The sequence below is a fragment of the Callospermophilus lateralis genome, chromosome 8 (genome assembly GCF_048772815.1).
Source record: "Callospermophilus lateralis isolate mCalLat2 chromosome 8, mCalLat2.hap1, whole genome shotgun sequence".
In the NCBI taxonomy this organism is placed as follows: domain Eukaryota; kingdom Metazoa; phylum Chordata; class Mammalia; order Rodentia; family Sciuridae; genus Callospermophilus; species Callospermophilus lateralis.
Genome location: NC_135312.1, coordinates 113,525,664 through 113,553,171, shown reverse-complemented (window position 1 = coordinate 113,553,171; position 27,508 = coordinate 113,525,664). Strand labels below are relative to the sequence as shown.

The 27,508-nt window shown below is 32.2% G+C and overlaps 1 protein-coding gene across 6 annotated transcripts in view; it reads right to left on the bottom strand.

Annotated features, from left to right (window-relative positions):
• Positions 1 to 27,508, bottom strand: part of Fbxw7 (F-box and WD repeat domain containing 7) — a 184,815-nt gene that overhangs the window by 29,502 nt on the left and 127,805 nt on the right. Inside the window, exon 1 of one of the 6 annotated variants that reach the window (XM_076864342.2) lies at positions 1,328 to 1,588. The exons of the other annotated variants lie outside the window; for them this stretch is intronic. Within the exon in view, the coding sequence (XP_076720457.1) occupies positions 1,328 to 1,588 (261 nt within the window). Of the gene's footprint in view, positions 1 to 1,327; positions 1,589 to 27,508 lie in introns of those variants that run through there. 6 annotated transcript variants of the gene reach the window in all.

Here is a 27,508-nt window from a genome sequence, read left to right as displayed (position 1 = left end):
AAAACCCTTATTTTGCAGTAGTCTTAGTTTCCTACCTATTGCCTCATAGGAACACCATAACTCAGCATGATACAGTGTAAATACCAAAGAGAACCAAAGAGACTCTAAAAATCTTTTTGAATCACAGTGGATAATAAAGACTTCGTTTTTATCATTATGAAGACGTCTTCTAATCAATACAGGATGATTTTATGATACTAGGAGTAAGAGGTAGGGGTACAACCAGCTTATCCACAATTTATACCATAGTTCATGAAATACATATTGGAAAAAAAAATAGCCTGGTTTCTTCCCTTCAGAAGTTTCTTACTTGTTACATTGTTTTTAAAGGGATTTCTCTCAAAATCCATTATTTTCTTTTCCTAAATAATTGCATTAAAAAGCAAATGTTTATATAAATACAATATAAAAAGCTATAATATATAAGTAGCCACGTGCTTCCATGTATATAATTTATAGAAATATACATACACATTCATAAATGAATCTATCCGGAAGGTCAGTCAGTACAGATTACCTTAAAATCAAGTTTTTTGATAACTTTCACAGATTATCTTCATAAATACTATGAGAAACTCTGATATTCATTCTAATTAACTTTGTAATACTGGTTTCAGAACTTCCCAGGATATCTTGTAAATACATTGGTGCAAATGCCATTTGCCACTAAAAGCAAACTTTATTTCCATCTTAGAGATCCTTCAAAGAATAAAAATGTACAAAAAATATGTATGAAGGAAACCTTTGAAAAAGAATTTTATTTTTATTTTATAAAAAAAAAGCACCTTCTCAATGACCATAAAAGTCTTTTAAATACTGTACTGTTTACAAAAAATACTGACTTTAGAATAAAAAATTAATTCTGCATTTTTTTTGAGGGGAACAGAAAGTAAATATGACCTCTCTAAATATAAATACCAAATATTCTAATGATTCTACACACTAAGAATCACCTAATAAAAAGATAAAAATATGTATATGATGTATAGAAAAAAATTGAAGGCAAAAGGTTCACTAAAAACCAACTAAAGATAGAGTATTTCCAGGTCAGCATTAAACAGTGCCACATTTCTAAAGTCTGAATGTATTTTTAGTGAAAAATTTTCAGATTCAAATATACATTTTATTTTAAATATAAAGCTTCTCCCAGCTCATGCTGTCTCTCCATTATTCGCTTACATTCATGAAATAAAACAGAATACCAGACATCCAGCCACCCACCAAAATTAGAGGATACTGCAGCCATCTCTGATGATACAGATTTTCCTTCTCAGGCAGGCACACACACACACAATCACACAGCACAGGAAGAAAACAGATTACTTACTTTGTAAAAAATCATTTTTAATGTGCCGTAGAAACCCATATTTTCTGTATTTTTTCCCTTCAGTGATTCTGTGCCCCCGTGTGTCCGGCTGCTTGGCAGTCTCTGACAATATAAACCTTTTTCAGGTAGGTATGTCACAGATTCTAATGTGGACATGCTCAGGCACGTCAGAAAAGGAAGATTAGGGAGCAGAACCGGCAACAAAACTCCACAGTAAAGGCAAATGCAGCTCAGTATCAAACCGCTTCTCGGGACACACATACATACATGCAGCTTGACTGAGAAGAACTCGAGGGAATAATGAGAGAGAACGGAGAAGATTATTGGAGGAGACTATGCCCTGTCAAAGCCTTGACTGAACAGATTCCTCCCTCAGCAGCAGAGGGATCAGATTACATCTTCCCTTGAACACAGAATGGTGCAGTCCAGGATTCAGCAATGCAGACTGCACATCAATTATATGGTGATCCGCTCCAGGGAACCCGTAAGCACACAACGCACCGAACAGAGGGAGGATGTGGGCAGCACAGAGACCGCCCCCACATGACAGCCCCCTCACCCCTTTCAAACTTTCAGGAGATTATTTTTTTGTATTTTGTGAAAACTGCATTTTTGAAGAGTTTTAAATAACAAGCAACATTTCCATAAATAAGTCCTTCCAGAAACATTTTGAAAATGAAATATATTTTCATACAGCTCCCCCCACCACCCCTGCCCCAGCAGTGGCAAGGCAGGCTATTTTCATTAACTCTCATTCTACTGTAGTTCTGGCATAGAATGATGAGACTTTTCGAGGAGCTTGGATGGGTACAAAATGGGCAATTCCAAAGGGAAAAATTAAATATCCTTTGGGGAAACTGACAATAAGGTAAACCAGTTTGGTGCATATAGCATTTGCAGAATTATGTAATATAAGTTCTACTTCAAGTTGCATGTCTCTTCTATTAAGATTTCCTGAAAATATTCCCTAGATTTTTCCATTTCATTCTGTTAAATAGAATTTTCAAGAAAACTACCACACATGTTACCAGCTCTCAGCAGTAATCATGAGAATATCTTTTTAAGACAAACAAATCAAATGTAAAGTTTGTCTGAAAGGCTACTTTCTTCAAAGGGAGCAAAAGCTGTGCTCATTGGAGAGGCTCACACTAATTTAATCTTGAGCAAAGAGGAGACGCTGGACTTCTACTTCTAAAATTATTTGGACTCTGTGAGTTACTTATTATTAAAAAGGCATTTTACATAATAATAAATGTACCAAAGTTTGCCTGAAGGCAACATTTTTCTTAGAATGACTACTACAATCTAGATATTTCATCTTGCAACTTGCTACACAACTAGCTTCAGAGGCAATTACAAGATTTTTTGGACTAGAAAGGCCCATTATTAAGGGTCTAGTTAATTAACTCCTACCCTTCCCATTAGTGTTCTTCATTACAAGTAACCTATGTGCCTATAGTTATTTAAAGTACTTAGAAAGTTTCTTCAGAAAAAAAGAATAAACTATTTGGACTTTAATAAATTTTAATATTCTGCTATGATAGGAAATTATTTTCCTTATTAAAATGATTCCAAATACTGCATAAAATAGAATCATGATTCAAAAACTAAATGTTTATGCCTCTATTACTAAAACATTAAAGAATATAAAACTTATGAAGATGCACATTTTAGATATTCTCCTGGAAATTATATCCTACTGTCTATTATTTTTTTAAAAAAATTCCACCTGGCTCTTAAATTGATTCTTCCCCTCAGAAACAATATGTACACATACTCAGAAGTTAGTTTTCTAAATAATCAATTAGCCCACTTCACAGGGAAATTATTTTTTAATTGAAATCTCTTTCTCTAAGCAAAAAAAAAAAAAAAAAAAATCTAATTGTTAGGAAGAGACTCATAAACCCTTTTTATTAGAGACTTTAGAACATTCATGATTTGGGAAAGGAAAAAAAAGAAGAACAATAATGATTTTCTTCCCTGTCCAGGGCTATGTGAAGAAAAGTATACAATGAATAAGGTGAAATTTCCTCTAGAATTTGTCCATGGTAACTTGTCATAAGACTACAAAGTAAATACTTTGACTCAAATGAAATCATGTTCTATCTCTAGTTGAACTAATCATTTCGAAGTCTACCAAGTTAAAAACTGAGACCAACTTTAAGAAAGTAAGGAAGATCCTCTCAAAACCTTGGATGATGTTTAAAAAGAAAATCTCTCTTGATTTTGTATCTTCAAAGGAATGTTCTCATGGTTACATGGCTTCTACTTATGTCTATGAAGACACAGGAAAACCTCCACAAAAGTTTGCTTATATGTAGGTATGCATATACATATTTTGTTTTTGAATAGGTAAAATATTTACATGGGTCAAAATTTAAAATGATACATACAAAAAAACCCTACACATTAAGAAATTTTTTATATCCTCCATTTACCAAAGTTCCGACTTGAAAATGATTTTTATTAATATGTTTACTGTTTAAGTGAGAAATGTATATGCTTTTAACTACTAAGAAACATTATTTTCCCACATATTTAAACAATTCCCCCTTGTATCTTGTTTTCAATTTTAATTTAAATGTGAACAAAGAATTTGCCAAACAAAGCTGGTCAACTAAGCTTCTAACTGGACTTAAAAGTAGTAGAATTAAATAATTATTTTTAACATTTTCTAGAGTACTGTCAATGAAAAATATTACTGCCATCAAAATCTTACATGAAAATGCAAATAAAATCATTCTCAAATTCCTATTTCTGGTAGCCTTGGCTAACATATAGATGTTTAAAACTTATTCAAATTTTTCAGTAATATGATATTTAAAAAAACCCTTTGTGTGTTGCTATCTATGTCTATATTACCCTGTGGTAAACAGGAACGTTTTATCCTTACATCAGCCTATGTATTATATAAATATTTTTCTTAAAAAGTATTTTATATCTTATGCTAAAACATTATGTAAGTTCACTAAGAAAATACTTAAGCGTGTCAAAGTATTAAATATATTTCATTACAATAAATTAAATTTTCACATAATTTCAGCTAGGTAATAATTTTTTCCAGTCTATAAAAAATTATTTCTTGTGTTGACTGACAGCCTGTAAGCATTACTGAAAATCCATTAGCAAGGGGAATGACCAATGACAAGGTCCTAGAATACAGTCCATCTGCCAACTCAGACCCAATGTTCATCTAATCACAATTCCATTAAGCTAGGTGAGTAAGAATGGATTGTAGCAGTAACCTGAGAGACAAAATAGTGCTAAGATATAATATGGTACTACCCCAGAATATAAGCCTATGGGGTATTGAAAAGACAGTAGAGTGAACAATGAACCCATGAGTTAGTACAAGAGAAATGGCTTTCTGAGCAATAACTAAGTTTGTTAGAAGGCAAGTTGTGATTAAGAACAGAAACAAAAAACAATCTACACATAAATAGAAAAAAAGTCCTCAGCGAATCATGTGACTTTAGAGAAGTATGCATACACAGTGTTGATACAAAGGAAGTAATTAAGAGTATTTTCTTTTTCCTTGACTCTCAGAGTTTATTATTTCATCTTATTACATACATAGCTTTATTATTGCACTTGTCATAGCTCACTGTCATTATTTTTAGATATCTTTCTCTCCTAAAATACTCCTTGAAGGTTGACAGCTTACTCAACATTACTTGTATGGCATTCAGAAAAATGATGAATAACAAAGAGTTTTTAATAACTGGTTATATAAGCAAACAAGAGCAACCACAGCATTATTTAGTAAGTATAATATAAATTAACAAATACATATTTTTAAGGTACAAAATATTAAAATAATTAGTATTAAAATGTTTACCAATTGTTATTATAATTAGTTGCTGATATTATGAATACTATTGGTTTTCATTACCTTGATAACATTTCAAATACATTTCCATTTTATAATAGTAAGAAAATGTGTTTATACTCCTATGTCAATGATTTTATAATCATCATCATGACAACACTCTTTACTCTAGAAAGGGATAGGAAACCACCTACCACAGTAGCTGTCTTGCCCAGAGCACAGAATTTAGATCAGAGACAGTTCAAAATTTCAACATCAAAGAAAGGAATGTCAAGCATGTTGAGGCTGAAACAAACTTTGTGAAACTCCACTAACTCACTGTCATTAACTTTTTGGATTTAAGTTCTTATTAAAAGGCTCATAACTACAATTGGCAAGTTAATAAATCTGTTCTATACAGGCATTATTAATTAAAATAGTACACATGCCCAGCATCTACATTTTCAACAATGTAAGTAGGCAACAACATTGATCAGTATTTCCTACATTTATTCATTCATTAAGATTTAGTGAGCCCCTACTATGTGTCAGGCACAGGATAGTATATAATTTGAGACATTTTTTATTCCTCTATTAAATTTATAGTCAATTTAAGACACAGAATTGGGTAATGTATACACATATCTGATTCTCTAAACTCCAAATGAAATTTGTTCTAAAAAATATTAAAAATATAAAATGAAAATAATGAGCCATATCTAGTCTGATATTATGACCTAGGTAAACAAGTGTTATAATACTAATACATAAGAAAACAAATCCCAAACACCAATAGTACAATATATGATTTAGCTTTGCTTAAAATAAATTTACTTGGGGGGGTGGATATTTATAATAATATAAAAAATCCTAACCTCAGTGAATCAAAGTATGAATCAAAATATCATAGCTCAGGTTTTTTTTTTTTAATTTTAAGGTAAGTATAATTGTAGGAATAACTATTTTTTTCTTGAATTTTAACCTAAAACTCTCTTTACAAAGATGTGTGGCCCCCTGATGATTTGACACAAATTTAATAACAAGGTTATTCAAAGAGTAAAACATATGCACCAATGTATTTACAAATATATAAACATACACACAGAATTTGCACACAATAATGCAAGTTAAGAGTTCTATTTACTATAGCCACAGAAGAAAATAATAAAAATGTGAGTTTTTTAATTTGTTCTATTAAAATTTATATTTCTATAGAGCTGTTAACATTCTTTACATTACTTTTTTACAGGGAACCATCAGCAGTACAATAATTTGACAAAAAAGTGTGCATGTTACCCAAGTTACCCTGATTTATCTAGAAAGCATTTAATCTTTATATCCCATGCTTCACATCCAAAATAAACTGTAAGTCTTGAATTTGTCTGCAAAAGTTTCCTCTAAATTTTTTTTGTAAATTTTTTATGGTAATACTTTTAGTAAAATAAGGAAAATATCACGGAAAAACATTTTTAAAAAACAGAAAATAACAAATATCACCCAGGAAAGAATGAACATGGATAGAACAAGAAATCAACTTTCCTTCAATGGAAGGTCTAGAGCCTCACTCATTCTTCTACTTTACTCAATTCCATATTTACTGAGGTTGTCTGTGATGTTCAAATATATCTTTCTGACTTGAGAAAAAATTTTCATGGGCCGGTAAATTTATACTGTATTAATTTCAAGGACTTTTTTAAATCCTGGAATTAATTTAGTAGCTGATAGCCATGACAAAAGTTTTGAAAAAAGAACAAAAGGTTAGGGCTGGGGTTGTGGCTCAGTGGTAGAGAGCTTGCCTAGCATGTGTTAGGCTCTGGGTTTGATTCTCAGCACTGCATATAAATAAATAAAATAAAAGTCCATTGACAACAACAACAAAAAATTAAAAAAAAAGGCTAAGGGAAAAAAGCGGTATCTACTGAATCAACAAAAAACATAACAGGAAGTCATAAGCCATAGAGTAATCTTAAAAGTTTTCTAATCTTATTCTTCTTTGTGTATGGGATGTGCATAACTTTGTAATCAGAGAAACCTAGGCTTAAACTCTAGCTTTTCTATTATTAAGAGTGTAACCTCAGTCAGCTACTGAACTCTTATGAGTTCCAGTTTTCTCTTATTTGAAATTGGTAATGGTAATACTACCAACATTACCCACCTACCCTAGAGTCACTGGGGGCATAATGAATGCCCTGTATGCAACAAATAGACAGTAGCTGTTATTAATAGGTGAGAAAGGAGAGGTAGAAAATGAAGTGCCTTCTCAGGGTTAAACAGCCAGCTGTCTTTAGAACCTTGGTCTCTGGTCCCCAAGATCAACTGATTTCTATTAGTTGAGCTAATAAATCAGATTGCTTAAAAAAAAAAAAAAAAAGAAGAAGAAAAGAAAATCACATGCTATATCCCAACCTTTATAAAATGCAATGAAGACAAACAAAAACACTGTGATAGCTTTCCTCCCAAGATACTTAAAATTCAGCTGCTAGCACTAGAAATTAATAGAGAACAATATTGGACTAAATAGCAATCATCAAACTGGGATGGGGTAGGTCAGAAAATGAATAAGTTACTTAAACAGTCTAAAGATTTCATAAAAGATATATTCTGAGTTTAAAAGATGGAAGTTTAGCAGGCATTAAGGAGGAAGAAAGAAATTACTATCTGTGGACCTGAGATATATGTGGAAATACCACAATTATCAACTTCTAGGAGTAATAATGTCTATAAGACTTCTAATAGTCACTGGTCTTATAAGGGTCCTTGCAGAATAACATAATGTGGTGCTCTATCTCTCAATTTAAACATTTTACATTTACATTTTAAACATTGGTGTCAAACATCATTGTTCTTTAACTTATTAATAATGGTGGTGGTTTCTACAAAAATGACTCTTTGTCATGACTCATCTTTCCATTTTACAGCTCTGTATCTTTCTGTACAAGGAGAACTTTACTGTGTCAGTATAAAGACTGTTGACATTTTATTTTGGTTACAAATACTCATTAATAAAAGGCCTTTCTGTTTCAATAGATGCTCAAACCCAAAATCATACATATAAGCAAGTTGGAATGGGGGAATAGAGCAGAGAAATTCTTAAACATTCATTAAAACCTTATACCCTCAGAAAAATTAAAAAAAAAAAAAGAGTTAAAAATGTCACTTAGGAAAGTAGTTGGGGACATGATTCATTGATTCTCACCAATATGTGACCTCTGCTATTAAAAAATATGTGACTTGCTTGGAAAATTTTCCTCTTGTTCCACTTTTAGCCCTCTCTCCCCATATAATTCTGCCCTACAGCACAGCACCAAGACTCAAAGCCTCATTCTAAGAAACAGACTTCCCTATGGAACATTTTTTTTTTTTTTAAAAGTTGCAGAAAACACCTTCATCATATCCAGAACTAGAAAAGCTAGTGTAAAATAGAAAATACATGAGATTCAATAATAGTCCTTGGGTAGGAGAGAAAAGCCTAGATAAATATATAAAAATTTAACAGTGGTTATCTAACTGGATTAATTAGAGTATCCTTAATACCTTATCCATAAGCAAACTTAACATTTTGAGCTAGTAGGTACTAGCAGCTTTCTCAGGTACTAGGCATAGGTTTGAGAACAATGGAGATGAGTTCTATACCCTCATATAGTTTACATTCTGGAAAGGGAGAGATATATAGTAAGGAAACTAATAAACAAAATAATCTCACATAATGTAAGTTCTAAGAGAAAGAAAAAACAGGGTGCTATGAGAGTAGTGAATAGTTAGGGTAATAGAAAAGTACGGCTAGTTTTGAATGGCATCATCCAGGTAACAACTTTTAAGCCAAAATGGAGCAGCAAGAATAAGGGCAGTTTAGCTGGGGTGAAGTGAGAGTTAAAAGATGAAGTCAGATAGGTAAACACAGGCCAGATCACATAGGCTCTTGCAGATCCTGGTCAAGAGTTTGGGAGTGCAATGTGAAGTAATTAGAAGTTTTCTAAATGGGAATAATTTAACATAACTCAATTTCTGCATAATCTTTGCCCATATTATTTCTAATATTCTCAAAATGTATACAAAATTGAAGAATACTCCAAAACAACTCTCACTTGCTGAAATTACATACAGAGAAAAGAATATGCAAAAGTATCTGAACTCCTTTCCATCTTCCAAATAGCAATGACTCTTTCATTTCCTTATTTCCCATCTCAAAACTCTCTCTCAAATCTATTCCCCAAAAGTCCCCAAAACTTAGAAGAGGAAGAGAACTGGAATAGCAGGTAACCCTTAATTCCCATGTACCATGTGCCATGCTTTAGATCTAGGGACTCAATTCTATGAAAATGAAGAGGTATCTACCATATCATTTCTCTATCTCTTTGCTCTTCCACTTTCTATGTTCTGTTTTTCCATTTGATAATTTACTCTTTTTGAGAAAGAGAGACTGGGCTTGGATCTCTACAGACTATCAATGTATCTGCCTACTTTATTTAAGCAAATATCTACACTACAGTGAAAGATGTGGTTACTATTAGTTATTGGAGCTGAAAAACACTTTATAAAATGCTTTTGTGACCATAAAAGAACCCAGAAAGTAATCATAGAATCTAAAAGATGGGGAAAAGCTTTCAATCAAAGTTTAATTCTATCCTTAGGTACAACCACGCAGTCATCCAGATTTGCTTAATCTAAAATATCGTAATCTTCTATTAGTGGGCTCACAGATTTTGATACCTATATTCAATTACCAACATGTGGTTGAAAATACATCAACTCCAGACTCAAATTTCTTAAACCTTTAAAAATAAAGGCAGCTCTTTTCATCTCAAGCATCTTATTAATTTTCCAGAAGAATTCAAAATAATAAAGAATTTTAACCAATCTTTTAGAACTTGATTTATGAATCAGAGTTTGTAAATTCAAATTTATTTAATTTACCCAAAATCATTCATTGAACATTTACTCTGTACTAGTGTTAGAGGGTAAGAAACAGAAGTAACACTGGGTTCTTCAGAAAATATACATAGTTATCTTTAATCAAATTCTCATTTGCTATTTATTCAAGTGTTTGACATAGCTGTCAAGTAAGTAGGAAAGAACCCAATAATCATGCCCCCAATATGTTTAAAAGTGAAGATTCTAAATATTCATTTTAGAAACATAAATTTACATTTTAAAGCGATTACTATATATATAATTTGACAAACTGCATTCTTTGCTATGAAAAACTCAATAATTAAGACTAGCATAATGCTTACATGATCCCCTATCTTTCCAGATTCCAAAAGAATGAAGATTTGGTAAATAAAATTTGAATACAAAGAAGCAATAAGTGGGTTATAAGCAGGTTTGATGTAGTTTTGCCTATCTTGGAAATAGTCTCAAAATAACTATTAAAAAGGTGTTTGACACATAATAGTATTTTATTTGTAGTGAGCTAAGTAAGACTGATAGTTAGAAGCACTTTGGTATCCTCACAAAATTTTTAGAATTTTTTTATTTACAAATTCATTTTCTTTGAAAAACTTAGAAGATATTTTAGCATATAATTCTAAAAATATTATCAACAAATATTTGAGGCCTCCAAATGTCTAAAAACTAACTTTTTTTTAAGAGAGAGAGACAGAGAGAGAATTTTTTAATATTTATTTTTTAGTTTTCGGTGGACACAACATCTTTGTTTGTATGTGGTGCTGAGGATCGAACCCGGGCCACATGCATGCCAGGCGAGCGCACTACCGCCCGAGCCACATCCCCAGCCCTAAAAACTCACTTTGAAAAGTCTGTCTCATTTGATACAGGACTCTCAAAATTTCTTAATGCAGGCTGGGTTTCATGAGTCTCCTAAAAGCCATGTGAAGGCATGGTATGTAATGCCAATAATCACTACTAATAAACATGCATTACAACTCTAAGAGGAGCGCTGGATCTGAACAAGAACATACAGCTAGACTGTTGAGAGCTGCTATATGGTAATTTACTTTTACAAACTAAATCTTAAATTTTTGAAATGTAAGTTCATAAGTCTATGTTTAGAATTTTTTTAATAACTTTATTTTATTTTATTTATTTATTTATTTTAATGTGGTGCTGAAGATTGAACCCAGTGCCTCACACATGCTAGGCAAGCGCTCTACCACTAAGTCACAATCCCAGCCCCAAATGTTCTGAATTTGACAGAAAAAAAAATCTTATGAGATAGTTAAAATCTACTCCAGGAATACAAATTCAAAACTAGCAAAAAGATGTCAAACTTTGGTATATTTTAAAATCATGTTTTTTGGTTTTTTTTCAGCCTTTAAGATAAAGATTACTTCCTTCTTCGCTTTAAGCCATTCTTTTGTCAAGAGACAAAATGCACTTTAAGAAAAACTTTTGAATATTTTTCAAGAGATGATAAATGAAGACATGTTAATCACCTTGATCACAACATGAGCAGCAAAGATTAAAATTAAATGATATTTCCTAAGATATTTTTATTCATCTGACTTTTATTAACAATTTTAAGAAACAAATTTTGTTAAACCAATATGTAATCTACCCCCATTTATTTCAAATACTTTAATTTTTTGAAATGTACTATATTTGTTTATACACAGGTAGCACAGGAAAATGTAATTACTGTGAGAACAATTTATAGTGATCTTCTAATTCCGAAATTCGATCAGAATTATCAGTCTCATTAAAATGAATCCTGAGTGATATAATGGTTCTCTACTTTGTAAACAATAAAGCAAGGGGGAGGGACTAAGCAGTGATTCAAACATTATTGTTATTTTTTTATTTAGATCTATCACATTTTAGAAAAATTCAGTCAGGGTTACTAAAAAACAGGCATTAAGCAAAAAGGATGCAAAACTGAGCACTGAGCGGGGAAAAAAGACAAACTTTGTAATTAATAAATGGAATTACTGAACTTATTTGACAATACATCATGCTAGAAAGAATAAGTGAGAAATCTTTCAGGAAATGCACATGGTAATGTTTGAAATCAAAAGAATAAAGGAAAAATAAACATTGAATTTTAAACTGTCAAGTGCTCCTTCAGCACCCACTGTCAAAGATGCCATAAATTTAATTCAGCTTTGAGTAAGCAACTCCTTTTAAAAAAGATGTTTTCTTAGGAAAATGAACTCTTCAGGGAAGAGCACTTTCTGTAATGTAAGTCAGGTACTCTGCAGTGCTTTACTTGCTTTGACTCACAGAAGCTGTATTGATTATACTTATTTTATAGACGAGGAAAGAAGTACAGAGAATTTAACTTCCTCAAGCTCATACAACTATTAAGTAAAGCAGCTGAACACGGTCAGACTGTGGTCTCCAGTTTATAGAAAACAAAACAGGATTCTCCAGATACAAGGCAAGAGATATTGGCCGTTTAAAGATTCTACGATATTTTCTGAGCTATTTCAGTATGCAAATGTGTGATGTGAAGATGAGATCTGTACTACTGCCACTGCAGTCATAGAGAGGAGACAAACTAGGCAACTAAATGTGTACTCTGACATCTCCATTTCTGATAATTTACCAAAAGTAACCTCATAAAGAGTTGTTACACTACTGCTGATGCCTCCTTGGCTAAGAATTGTTCCTGTTATTTTTGACACGTTAATGGTAGTCAGTATCAGTGGGCAGAATGGAAGAAAGTCCAATGAAATGTGCTTACAAGAACTCCTGGGGTTTGCTTCTTCTTTCCAGTTCTGAGAACTTTCATGTTCTACCCTCACTCCTTCATAGTCCCCTGTTTTATTTTTCTAAAACACGAAATACTGAAAGCTAAGGACAGAATACTCCAAAAAGATCTCTGCTGAAATGTTTTTTTCAAAGAAACTACAAAGTTTTTTTTTTTTTTTTTTTTTTTTTTTTTTTTATCTTTACCAAAATGATCTGAACCTTACAGGAAACTGACAGAAATTATATATCATAACACTTACTGAAGAAACTGCTTTTAAATGTTCTTTGTTGATTACTCCAACTTAAATACACTTGAAAGGGTCTGTAACTTCCCCGTGACTTCAAACATTTTAGTTTCATACACAGACTAAAACTGCTTCACTAATCAACTAATTCGCTCACACATACAAGATTTTTCACATAAGTACCTGCAAAATACAGGCACATACAGAGTATGTAAGGTGGTTATCACTTTGGCCCTGTTTCTTAATTTCTTAAGTCCTTTTCCTAAGAGTCAATCTATTTTTAATAAATGTCAATTTGATCTATGTGGGGTTATCACTTCCTAGCAGAACCCATCAGTGCTACTATATGCATATCTCTGATTCTATCCTATATTTTACTGTCCCAGCTATCTCTACCTTTATTCCTAGTTACAACCAATGTAGATTTACATGATCATTTTAATCTCCCATAGATACACTAATCCATTCAATATAATGTTTATTTAACTGATTATTACATATCAGCTAAATTAAGTATGTTCTCATCTTCATGGCTAGAGTTTATACTGCAGGAGGTATGAAGACAATAAAGCGAAACTGCAGCTGTGTAAGTGCTTTCAAATACTTAAAGACTCTATAATGTAAAGGTTTTGACCTGGTCAAGATTCAGAGACATCTCTCCCAAAGGAGAACTGAGCTGGAGGGTCCTATAGGGGGTACAAGATGAAGCCTACACTAGGCAAGGGCTACATTATGCAAGGCCTCATAAAATATTTTGATTTTTATATATGAGCAATGAAAAGCTAATGCTGAATGTTAGTCAAGGAAAAGAAGAAATCAGATATATCTTGAAAAATTATTCTGAATTTAACGTTGAAAAGGGAAAGGAAGTAAGTGAAAGTGGATATGGAGAGACCACACATAAGGTAGCTATTCTATTAGACCAGGCAAGAGATAATGGTGGCTTAGAATAGATGGGTGGCAACAGAGATGTATAGGAGTGCATAGTTCAGACATTCAGGACAAAAAACTGATAGGATTTGGAACAGAATGGTCATGTGAAATAAAGGAGAGGAAGTTTCAAAGGTGACACCAGGTTTCTCATTTGTGTAACTGGATGGGAAAAGACACAGGATATGAACAAGGATCAGCTGTGTTTTGTTTTTCTGGGGTGCAGGGGTAAGGAGGATATTAAGCAGAGTTTAACACATCCAGGTGAGAATATTATGCTCCACTGGGTTCTGTAGTCAGAAAGAAGGTCACAGTTGGAGATGAAAGTAGGTGAGCCATCTGTATATAGGTCATCTCTAACTTCTTTCCCTTCTCCCTATTCTAAAGCTGTCAATCACAGTGCTTGAGCCAAAATCTTATCACAATGTTAACACATGATTTGTCCTCTTTAGACTGTATGTTCCATTAGTGCAGTGACCACTTCTATTTTGATTCTTGTAGTATCTTAGTTCCTCATATGGCTCCTGCACATACACAAGTTGAGTATCAATAAGTAATTTATTATAATGAATGAATGAATAATGTAAGACACAGACTAAGCAACAATGACAACTACAGAAAAAAATGTTAAAATGTTAATCTAAAATAATTTGGAAAGTTCTTAAAAAGGTAATTGATATAGGTGACCTTTTATATTAATTTATTAGGTTATATATTTATAGTCTTTTGTGTTTATACATTTTCTCCTTAGAGAAAAGAAAACATTATTTCTAGGTATTTATCTAACTTAATCAGTTAAATTAGAAGAAAATATGCAGTTGGATGTGTAATAAAAATACAATTGCATGGCTTGGAACCTCTTATCCTTTAAAAAGGAACAACAGAATAAAAACTTGAACTCCTTAAAGGAAAATACAGTTTTAATGAAGCTTCTTAATGTATATCACCTCCTACAGATCTTATTTAAATCATTCCAGATATTCATAGGTATTATTCTAACAGACAGTATTTTGTACTTCACTTTACTAACAATCTGAAACATGAATGTTCTGACAATTTCCAAAAGTATTATAACTAATGTTAGCTTTAAAATCTTTCACTATTTATATTTCATATATATAGTATACATTTATATAATCTAATCTCTGAGAACAGAATAATAGTTCTATTTACATTAAATTGAATATTGTATAATTCTACATAATTACCTGGCTTTGTTTTTCTTTAGCTGCTTTTTATCACCTTCTGCCTCCAAAGACAGGATATACTGAACATTAAAGCTAATAAAAAAGGATCAAAAGGACTAAGATCCCAGCGCAACACTTTAAAAAAAAATTATTCAAAGTTATTTCAATTTGTCTCACTTTGGTTTTGTGAGGATGAAAAACCACAAGTAATAACAGTAACAGAGACATTTCTGGGCATACCATTCACCCTTAACTTTGAATACGGAGAGAACATACCTCAACTTAATCTTCAACATGGTCAACACTATACATACAGATTTTTCAAATCTTTGGCTTCATCTTCTAATAAATAATCCAATATTATATATTTAAACTGAAGAATGTTAATATATTTTCTCAAAGTATATATGCTTTTATATTGAAACAGAGTCTGGGAATTTAAATATATTAAAAGATTATGACAGTACAAATTGATGACACTAGCTAACAGTATAATGTTTTTCTTTAAGTTACATTTAAAATACACTAAAAAGAAAAAATTCATCACATATTTTGAGGAGGTTGTGGCTTGTGGTTTATAATTTTTTTTGGTATCAGAGTTAATTAATATTCTAAAAGAGTCTACAAAAAGCTGAGCAACCTCTCATACTCTGAATGCATGGCACTGACCTTCGACTTTCTCAGAATGATTTTTAATGCACTCTGTTATTAGTAAAACCTGTTCAAACACATGCCCCATCTGCCAGCACCCCATCTGCAAGAGAGCTGCTTATTCTTGTAGCCAGTACAACTTCTGCCTGCTTCCTTCTACTCTCTACATACCAGCTGTATGGTAATGAGCATGAGCAGCTGAAAAATACTGCATGATAACAAAGCTATATGAAACCAGCAGAGCAGCTCTCCCCCTCAAGGAAGCAGCACAGCATGAACATCGCTGATAAGCTATTAAACAGGAGGTGGAGGTAGAACTTTTTTGGGGGGGCATCTGTGGGGAAAAGGGGTTCATACACACAAGCATGTTAAGCACAGGGTTTCCACACGACTGGAAAACAGAACCGAGAGAGCACAAGGTACCAAAGAAAGGTCTAAATTTCTAAGTATTTTTGTTAAAATCTGTGGATCTGTTCTTTAAATGTCTTAAGTCTCAATTCTTATATAGTAATGAATGCCATTTTGGCGAGACAACTTTCAAAGATGTTAACAAGTATGTTCTGTTTCTTAATTACCAAATTTTGGGGGCTTTAGGGAAAGAAAAGGTGTCAGAACTTAAAAGTCATAATGGAATTTACTAGACAGCAAAAAATATAAAATGTAAATCAATAAATTGTTTTTAATTATTATATAGCACTTTTAAAATACTAGTTTAATGGCCTTTGAAGCCAACACATTTATATTCTGAATATATGAGAGTCCCAAACAAAATATCAACATATCACATATCATTTTCTTCATTTAGGTAGACATAATGGGGTTAATTTTTTACATATATAATAGCCACACTGAATGAATCTGCATAATGTAAGTAGAACTAAATCACATTAACTTTTCATGTGTAGAATCTTTCCAATTAGAGAAGATTAACAGTCACTAAGGAAGTTGTTTAAGAAAACTGACTATTTGAATTTGGTGTTCTGCATTTTCTCTCACAAGAAGAAACTAAAAGTGAAAATATTTTCAAATTACCCTGCATAAAAATAAGAAGTACTACTATAGCAGGAGAATTAATTACAATTTCTACCAACACACCTAAAAGTCTTGTGGGCTTCCTGATAGTGAATTATTACATAATCATACTTGCTAAAGGTTTTTTCATTTTGCCTTTACAACCCTGTGAAGTAAGTGCTACTATTATCAGCTTCATTTTACAGATGAGGCTTAGTAAGCTGTAGAGCAAAGAACCTATACCCAGGTCCAAATAGCTCTATCATCCATGCTCTTAAGTACTCTGCTATTCTAATGTAAACTCTACAAGGGTGAGAAATTGGGTCTATTTTGTTCATTTTTGTACTGCAAATACCTAAAGTAGCTCTTGGATTACAGGAGTTGTTGACATAGCAAATGAAGAGATGGAGAAACAACTGTTCAGTTTTCTTTTAAGTGTGAGTCAAGGGGAAAAAATTCTACCAAATTTTATATTAAAATCTGTAATAACTTCAACTGTTTTGATGCAAAAAATAGTATTTGCCAATTAAAGAATCTTGAAGTAAGACTATTTAGTAATCTGTTTCATTTGCTTGTCATGCTGAAGAACTACAACTCACTAAAAAATGTCTCTAAGCATTCATTTTAAAAGGTTGGTATAGAATAAGAACAAAACTGCTTGAATCTTAATATTTTGAATATTTTCATGAATTCATTTATTCTCATTTTTATCATCTGACTATAAAAGTGCATTTTTTCTTGTAACTAACTTAACATATTCCTTGATTGAAATCAAGGCCATGAGTTTTCATCACAAGAGTACCTGAATTGAACTTAATGAAGTAGTACCAACTATCCTTTAAAAAGATATTTTCTCAGAGAAGAGCAAACTTTAACAGTAACAGATATTTTAAAAAGCCACAAATTCAGACAAGTTTTACAGAAACAGTACTCTACTGCCCCTACATGTTCATACTAGAAGTAACAATGACATTTTAAAATCTAAAGTAATAATGCAGAGATTTCTGTGGATTATTGAAAATCTGTTTAAGCTTAAATTGTTCCCACATGAACTATTTTGAATCACCCACAGCATGAAAAATGCAATTAAATATAGGAATAATTAATAATTTTTAATTTCCATGTGCAAGATTAGTAAAGGAGAAAAAAATTTAAGATAATTTCATCTAAAATTACCATAGTTTTCCCCTCTTAAAACAGATTTCATTATAATCCAAATAGGGTATCATAAAATAATGAAGAAAAAGTTAGATAGCCATGTGCTTCTGGAATCAATATTTGCCCTTATCTATCTTGGTTTCTTTATGCCTAGATTTATTTGGGGAAGGAGGTTCAATTTCAAAGTCTCGATTTAGTTGTAAGTACATTTCTAAAGAATGAAATACTATGGAATTTCACTACAAAATCATGTTTCAACTATTTACCTCAATATCTGATGGTGGATCAATACAATGCTCTCGGGCATTACCTGTATTTCCAAGTTGGCTACTACAAATGGCTACTTTAAACTAGTCTATCCTTTAAAGAAAAACAAATATGCAAATAATGTAATGTAATAGGATGTGCATGCTTGAGAAACGAGCACTATCCCGATGAGAAAAGTCTGCCATTTTGTTATTAATTAGCTCCAAAAAGTATCCAGTATAAAGAAAACATAATTATGACAATAATATTAATGTTCGAGAAACACTGCTGAATGTTTTCCATCTATAGTTAAGTTTTCATAGTTTATACATACATAGATGCTTACTGAGAGAGACTTTACTGAAGTCATAAGAGACAATTTTATTAATCTAGCATCAAATTTACTTTAAAAACCCATGTGAATTATTTTATCTTTTACACTTAAGGAATAAACACTACATGAATAAAAAGATATGTTGCATCAACAGGTACATGTGAAAAGAGGTAACGGACATTTACAATACCATAGGCTTTACTACAAATAGTAGTTCTTTGAGCTACCTCCCTAGGTCTTTTTATTTTTTGAGATAGGGTCTCTAAGTTGCTGAGGCTGACCTCAAACTTGGAATCCTGCCTCAGCCTCCTGAGTCACTAGAATTACAGATATGCCCCTCTGTACCTGGCAAGAACTCCAATTCTGACCCAGGAATAATGACAAAAAAAATCACTAAGGTGTGCCTGACAGGGTATTAAAGACTCTGGAAGAAAGTTTTTCTTACAAGATCATGAAAAGAAAGAGTAAGATGGAATCATATATATTCTTTGAGAACATCAAAATAATATTCTGTGCTGAATACTACACCTAGCATTATTGAAAACTAACAAATTATACATTTCTTTTTTTAATATTTATTTTTTTAGTTGTAGTTGGACACAATACTTTTATTTTATTTACTTATTTTTATGTGGTGCTAAAGATCGAACCCAGGGCCTCACACACGTGAGGCGAGCACTCTGCCACTCAGCCCCAGCCCCAGCCCCAGCCCCCAGATTATACATTTCAATAAGGTTACCAACATAAACATACCAAATCAGGTAAAGTGTATATTTATGTATATATAAGTAGTTATCTATATATGCTTATGAAGAAACTGAAACGCAAATTATCCCAACTAATTTAGAAATAAAAGTGTATAGTTTAATAAAGAGGCCTGGTGACATACTATATACTGGCACAAACTGAACATGCTGCCTCAGGCTTAGACAGACTTCTCAGGGCCACTAATACATTGTTACATATAAGGTAGGATTATTTTTTTCCTTTTTTATACACTGATATATATAAGTGACTAGACTGTGCCTGGCTTATTTGTTGGATGCATGAATGAATGAACCCATGTTCCTCAGGTTTTGATATAGGACCATGGAATGAGGGCAGTGAGACAGATCTCTCCAAGACAAAAAGGCACTGGTGACCTCCTTAAGAGAAGGTGACCTGCCTTATTCATCTTTGTAACAGCAGCAGCCCATATAGGCAGCATGCAGAATATGTGTTACCAGAAAATTGATTTAGTGGCATTCATGTCTCATGAAAATATTGGGAGAATTTTAAAATGTGGTTAGGGTTTTCAACCCTCACTTAAAGTATAAATCTGCAGCATCCTCATCAATGAAAAATAACATATTTAAGCTCTAAAATATCATTATGTTACATGGAGCTGCCCATATTTAAGTTAATAAAATTTAGATACTCCTTTATATGTCTTACAGCATTTAAATATGAAAGTACACAGAGATTTAAAATAAAACTTGAGAGTATTTTGACATTTCAAAACGAATTCCATTTTTTATATGTGGGAGACAGTTGTAAAGCTCAAAGGTCTATGAAATGAGTTTCACAATTCTGTAGCAACCATTGTTAAATTCAGAAAAATTTTGTAAGATAATATATCACATTATATTTCAATTTTATAAGATAATATATACATTATAAACTAATACTTCTGCAGCAAAATGTAAAAATATTCAGATAAATAAAGGAGACTGCCTTAGTGTTAGCTACGTTTTGCTATCTTTATTTTAAAACTTTTAATTTTCAAAGCTTGTTAGATTTCTGGTCTCTGGACAAGGTACTGTAGATTTATTACATTTATTTACCTTGCCAGGAGCTTAGTTCCATGTTTATTTTCAGCATAATTTTGAAGTGTCTTACCTACTATAAGTCTTAATATGCAGTTGCTTTCTGTAAAACATAAGCTACAAATTTAAAAAGAATTCCTGTGATATTAAAAATACTAAGCCATTTGTGGGCTGGGGATGTAGCTCAGTGTTGGAGTGCTTGCCTAATACATGTGGGGCCCTATGCTCAATCTTCAGTACCTCAAAAAGAAAACAAAACAATTACTGAACCATTTGTACAAACTACTCCCTATTATCAAAAGGAATTGTAAGTCATGGAAGTTGTTTCCCAACATGGTTGTAGATCTGTAGATTATATGCTAATTTGTTTTGTGTTCATATTGGATAACTGAGGCACACCTGATACTAAAACAAAACAAAAAAAAAATGCCTAGAAAGCACAGTTATCATTAATTAGATACTGAGATTATCATAAACTGTGGAAGGAAGTGAGAATTATATACTTAAAATCCCAGAACTATATGGCAAAAGTTAACCCTTAAAATACCTTGAAACCATCTGTTTACTCAGTAAGTCTTTATTCCAGATAAGTATGTTGCTTATTCCAGATAAGCTACATCACTTACTGGCTGTGGGACCAGTATTAATCCTTCTTATGTTTCAGAATCCTTATCTGTAAAATAGGGATAATATAATATAACCCGATTTATAAGGCTATTTTAAGGATTAAATGAGTTTTTTAAATACATACATTCATTCATTCATTCATTTATTTATAGTGATGAGGTTCAAACCCATGCCTCACGCATGCTAGGCAAGTGCTCTGCCACTGAGCCACAATCCCAGCCCCAAGGATTTCATATGGAAAGTTCTTAGAGTAGCACCTTCCCTACATAGCAAATTAGACTATTTTATTATCGTCATCAAAACATCAGCATTAACAAGAGTATTTTCTGTCTCCTCTAGTAAGACAATAAGCTCCATGCGGACATGACCTTTGTCTCTGTAATTCTATTAAATATACAGGTTCTAGAAAAATTCTCCAACTCTATTCTAGATGCTCGATATCTTTTGGCTGATATTAATACAATAAGTCAGTGGCAAGATGTAAGTGAATCCTTTGCAACAATGTAATAAATGTGAAAAACAAGATATATGCAATGATATATTCCCTCTATCACTCCTTTTACTATGTGTTTACCAAAATCTTCACGCTTTGAATCAACAGATACAGAGAAGCCTTTCCTTAATCATTTACAATGAGACCTGGGTGCCTCCTCTCCTCCCATAATAGTTTGTAAATAGCTCCATATAAGGAATTTTACTTATGTATTACAGTGGACAATTTGTGATTTTACCACTAGATAGTAAGATGCTTAAAGGACTGTTTTTTTTTTTTATACACCCAAGGGCACAGAGGGTCAGCAACTTTTTATTTGTAGCCAGTACCTTGCAGAGGACAGAGAGTAAGATCGAGAAAACTCACAATTTATATTTTGTTTACACATTTATGCATGATGCATGATACAATCTTAAGCCAAAAAAAGACTGATAGGATTTAAAACAGAATGTTTGCTATGTGGTGATTAACAATAACTAATTCCTTTATTGATAAAATAAGTCGTGACCATAAGAGATGACATCAGAAGATCTGAAAATGCTCATATTTTCCATGTTCCAATAGAATATATGTGTGTGAAAGAGGAGCTTAGGAAGAAACACTTTTGTTTCTTCAAAAGTTATAAAAAGGCTGGGTGTAGTAGTGTGCACCTGTAATCCCAGTAGCTCAGGAGGCTGACGTCAGAGGATCGCCAGTTCAAAACCAGCTTTAGCAACTTAGCAAGAGTCTATCTCAAAATAAAAAAATAAAAAGGGCTGGGGATGTGGCTCAGTGGTTGGGTTCAAGTGTCTCTGGGTTCAATCCATGGTACTAAAACAATAATAAAATTAAATTTAAAAATATAAAAAGATCAGATATCCTACTTGTATCCCCCTCTGGATCTGCTCTACCACCAGTCTATTCTTTCTACTCTTTTCTCTCTCTTTTTTTTTATTATTTGATGACATTTTCTAGCCACTGTAGATTCCCAAAAGTATGTCCTAAATGACTACACCATAGTATGTTTCTCCCTCACTTCTAAAATTGGTAAGTTGTAATTACTTTTAAAATTAAGTGTCAAACTGTATCTGAGTTTAGTTAAATTTAGAAAATGAAATATTCAAAATCACAGCTGCAGTCATTTAAAAACATTTAGTAAACAAAAACACGCCATATTCTTAAAAGTACAAAAACTCCTTAAAGAATTTTCCAAGCTTTAACATATATTTCAACGAATTAACTATACAAATATTTGTATGTTCTCATCCATATCACTTGAGAGCACAAAAAGATACTAAAGATAACTTCTGAATTCTAAGGGTTTATAACCCGGGAAGACAAAAACATCTAAACAAAGTTATCATGTGACAACACTGAGGAGTCCAAATAGGCCTAAGCTCCACAGGTACTGTCAAGGAGTACAGTACATTTCACCACAACAGTCGAGGACGACCCTGTCTGAAGTCAGTGCCAGGAGGAAGTTCAGCAGAGAGGAGGGTTGACTGACGGTAAAGACATGAGAAGGATGGGAAGAGTCAGAGGCTCGAATGTGATTCTAAATCGTAAACTCTAAATACACTAGTGTGGGGAAGAGGGGCACAACAGTAGCTTCTAAAAGTCATATATTTTTACTTGGCTAAAAGTTCCATGAAATAGATGTTGAGTTTCATGCAATCCCTTTTAGGCACAAGATATTTTAGAAGAGCAAACTTGCTTCAACTATTTTAAATGAGAATTAATAATGGCTAGACTAGAATTTTAAAAAATTAAAAAGGTTAACCTGGACTGCAGCTAATTGACAAAGGTATGACAGAAATGTCAGACTAAGTAATAGTGCTAAATACGAAAGAGGCAAGTATTTCTGGCAGCTGCTCCTGCTAGCATGAGAAGTACTCTTATAGTTGAGATTATTAATAGCAATATACTCTGGGAGAGGCTGTTGTTTACACTGTAAACTTATCTCACTAAAATTCAGAAATGTAAAAGTATAATCAATAATGTGACAAAAACTGAGACAAGGTATAAGAAGACTAACAGGTAAAAATGATATGTAGAATCAATAATCAATTATAAAATCATACATGAGGGTCATTTTATTTAGATAAAAATACATAAATCTCTGCTATAAAACCATAACAGAAGAAAATTATAGTTGAAAAAATACAAGTGACAAGTCTAAGGCAAATATTATTTTCCATAAGAATAAAAACCAAAATCACAACAGATAATTTTTTGATCTACTTACATATCTTCCTCATAAAGACTTAAGTAAACAGTAACATAGTTATTTTCTCAAAATGAAAACAATTAATTTGATGGAAAACCTACAATAAATAGGGAAATTCAACGATACAGAATTCACCAAGTGAAGTCCACAAAACTTTGCCATGGTAGGAATCAATTTGCTTAAAATATGATTTGTGTTTTAATAACATTAGAAGGCCCTCATGTTCTTTTTTTTTTAATTGGCATAATTTTTCTGGAAAATAATTTAGCAATATTTATCAGGAATCTAAAGAAATTCCCATCACTTGACCAAATAATTCCACTTTTAGAAATCTGTGCATAGTGATATTATTAAAGATTTACTGCAAAACTGTTCAAAGCAGCTCACTATCCAAATCAACAACTCCAGGAAATTTAAGGTACATTCATATGACATATTTTACACTTTTACCTACAGCCATGGGGAAACACTAGCAGTATATTAAAGATAGATGTAAGTGCCAATTTTATTTAAAAATAATTAAAATATTTAAAACTACCATTGTGGTTATTTCCTAGCAGTGAAATTACTAGTCATTTAGAAAACTGTAAAGAAAAATATTTTTTAGTTTTATATGTTGATCATGTTCTATTTTTATAGAGAAGTAAAAAAAATTAAATATTGAAGGGAAAAATTCACTCTATATATCCATTTGGGAGGATAATAACTTCTAAATTTTCTTTGGACCAATAGAGCTTATGAAGGTTCATTTTTGGGGGAAGACAGAGAATCTTCTATATACATAAAAATTTTATTATAAGATACAGAATTAGAAACATTACCTTCTGAAACAAATCAATATAGTTGTTTAACAATTCTAGCAGACCTTTGCTGAAAAGTTCTAAAGGATTGGTCAGTAGTCTACTAAAGGATCACAACAGATTAAAATTACATACAGACGACTATTCATATAAAATAATAAATTAATTATGTCTCAATGAGAAAATTAAAATTTTGTACATGGACTTATCTATTATCGATACTCAACAATGAAGAAAAACCTCTATCTAACCCAACATAGTATCACTAAGACAGGTGCTATGTTGTTTTTGTCATTACTGTCAAAAGTACTAACTGAAAAAAATGAAGAGAATGGTAGGTACTGTGATGCAGTTTGAGGATAATATGTCAGACACCTTGTTCTCAAGTTGTTTTCTGCCAAACACAAGCCCTAAGATATCATCCCTCAGCTTACAAAACGAGAATATGCAAGCATAAGGTCTGAATGTATCTAATTTGCTAAAATTGTTACATAATAGCTAGGACAACTTTTTAAAAGAAATATCTTCAAAAAGTTACATGAAAATTCTAAATTTATAAATGGACTGTGTGATCAAAAATTATTTGTAGGTCCATTGTTTGAAACTTAGAATGTATTTTCTCAAAGAAATAATATAACAGTGCTTGGTTCATAGATCTCCCCTCCAAAATAATATATTAGTAGTAGAAAAGTGTTGAATTAATAAGAAAAAAATGTAAACAGGCCACAAAACAACAGAAAGAATGGCTAGTACCTGCAGTATTAGTCAGTCCTGAGGTTAAATACCACTTTTACTATTTACCAGGAAAATTGGGAGAGTTAGCTTGCTTAAACTTCAGTTTTCTCATCTACTGAGAGAATACTTTAGGTAACAGTACTTAACTAACATTGAAAGCATTTAAGAATCAAATGAGGCCAAGCGCAGCAGGGCACCCCTATAATCCCGGTGGCTCAAGAGGCTGAGACAGGAGCATTGTCAAGTTCAAAGCCAGCCTCAGCAACTTGCTGAGGCCCTAAGCAACTTAGCATGTCTCATTCAAACTCAACTTAGCATGTTTCATTCAAACACAGTCATGCCCACAATCTACAGCTACTTGAGCTATGTGGTTGCAAGAGTCTACATAGTCCACATAGCCTAAAATGTTTACTGGCCCTCTGCAAAAAAGTCTGTGGACAAGTTTAAGCTATCCTCGAATGATGGCAATACACAGGAATGCTATTAACACTTTCTGAAATCACAAATACTCTAAATTTTATTTTAAAGGAAAAGTATTTTAAATATAGTATTTGAGAATAGAGCTTGATATTGAAAATAATCACTACAAAACTGTTTTAAACTACCAGAAATTCCAGTTATATACTTCACTGCTACCTGAGTTCCTGGATTTCAAATACACAAGTCCTTTTTCCACACCCATACTCTATCTTTCCCACCAGAGGTCTACCCCAATTTACTTAGTTTTCCATGCTGCTGATGCCCATGCTACCTAAACCCCAAAAATATATGAGGCACTCTAAAAACAGTATCTGCCTACAACCAAATATTGTCAATAAAGTGTGTTAAAAAGTCCTACATAAATCAATAATTGAATGCCATGTGGAACTCTCTACCAAAACACTAACACTGAAGAATATCTAAAAGAATATTCTAAAAGCTTTAAAAGTGCTTCAAAATAAAACAAAATGAGTGAAAAAAACAAGATTTAAGCATTAAGTGATTTTCTACCAACAATATTAATTATAAAATGTATCATTAATTCTCTATACTACAAAGAAAAAAAAGCTAGAAACTACAAAGTTCCAAGGAGGGGTTGGGGAGATAGCGCAGTTGGTACAATGCTTGCCTTGCATGCACAAGGCCCTGGGTTCAATCCCCAGAACCACACACACGCACACACACACAAAAGCTATGGGCTGGGGGTTGTGGTTCAGTGATACAGCATTTGCCTTGCATGCATGAGGCACTGGGTTCGATCCTCAGCACCACATAAAATTAAATAATTGTGTCTGTCTACAACTAAAAAAATATTTTTAGAAAAGAAACTACAAAGTTCCAACAAGATGCTTCCTTATTTCAGCAAGTTTCAAATGTGAAAAATAATGTACCTTAGGATTTAAAGTATAGTATTACCATCTTTAAAGGTGTAACAATTTCAAAGGAAAAATAAAATAACTTTTCAATTAATTTTTTTAGGTTAAATAACTAATTATTATAAAGCTTTTCTTCCCCCTAAAGGACAATCAGGTTTTTTTTAAGTTGGAAGTTTCAATTCCATCTTTTTCTGATAGTAAAAACAGCATCAAGACTTAACTTTTAAACAAGTACTCTATCTGGTATTATATTAAATCTTAGCAAATATAAATTATGAGGACCTCAACACTAAAAACATTTTAAGATTAACTGATTAACAGCTAGATTGCTATTTTTTTTTCTATTGGTAGTATTTAAACCAATGCTTATATATTTCAGAAGAGAGCCAAAAAAAAATATAGTAATAAATTAAACTAGCAGTATTAATATTATATTTAATAGTCAAAGTAAACAAAATTCCTAAAAACATTGAAGAGGTTGAATTGTAGTTATGACTATTAATTTTTAAAATTTTCCAAATTTCCCAACTATTATTTGCATGTGCACATAAAATATTAATGGGCCATGCAAATATTAACTGACTCAGCAGTTAATATTTAAGAAATATAGTCTTACCATCTTAATATTATCCCTCTATCCTCTATGATGGATAGAGGGATAATATTATGCTTTTCAAATTAGATCAAGACTACATACAGCTTTTTTTTCTTTAAGGAAGGATTTTTTTTTAATATCTTTATTCTATTTATTCATTTGTATGTGGTGCTGAGGATCAAACCCAGGGCCTCACATGTGCTAGGCAAGCACTCACACAGCATTCTACCGCTGAGTTATCGTCCCAGCCCCTGCATACAGTTTTATAGGTAGTAACTATACATTTCATTCAGCTCACTACTTCTAAGAAAAAAAGTAGGTTGCAAAATATAGGCTATCATAAAT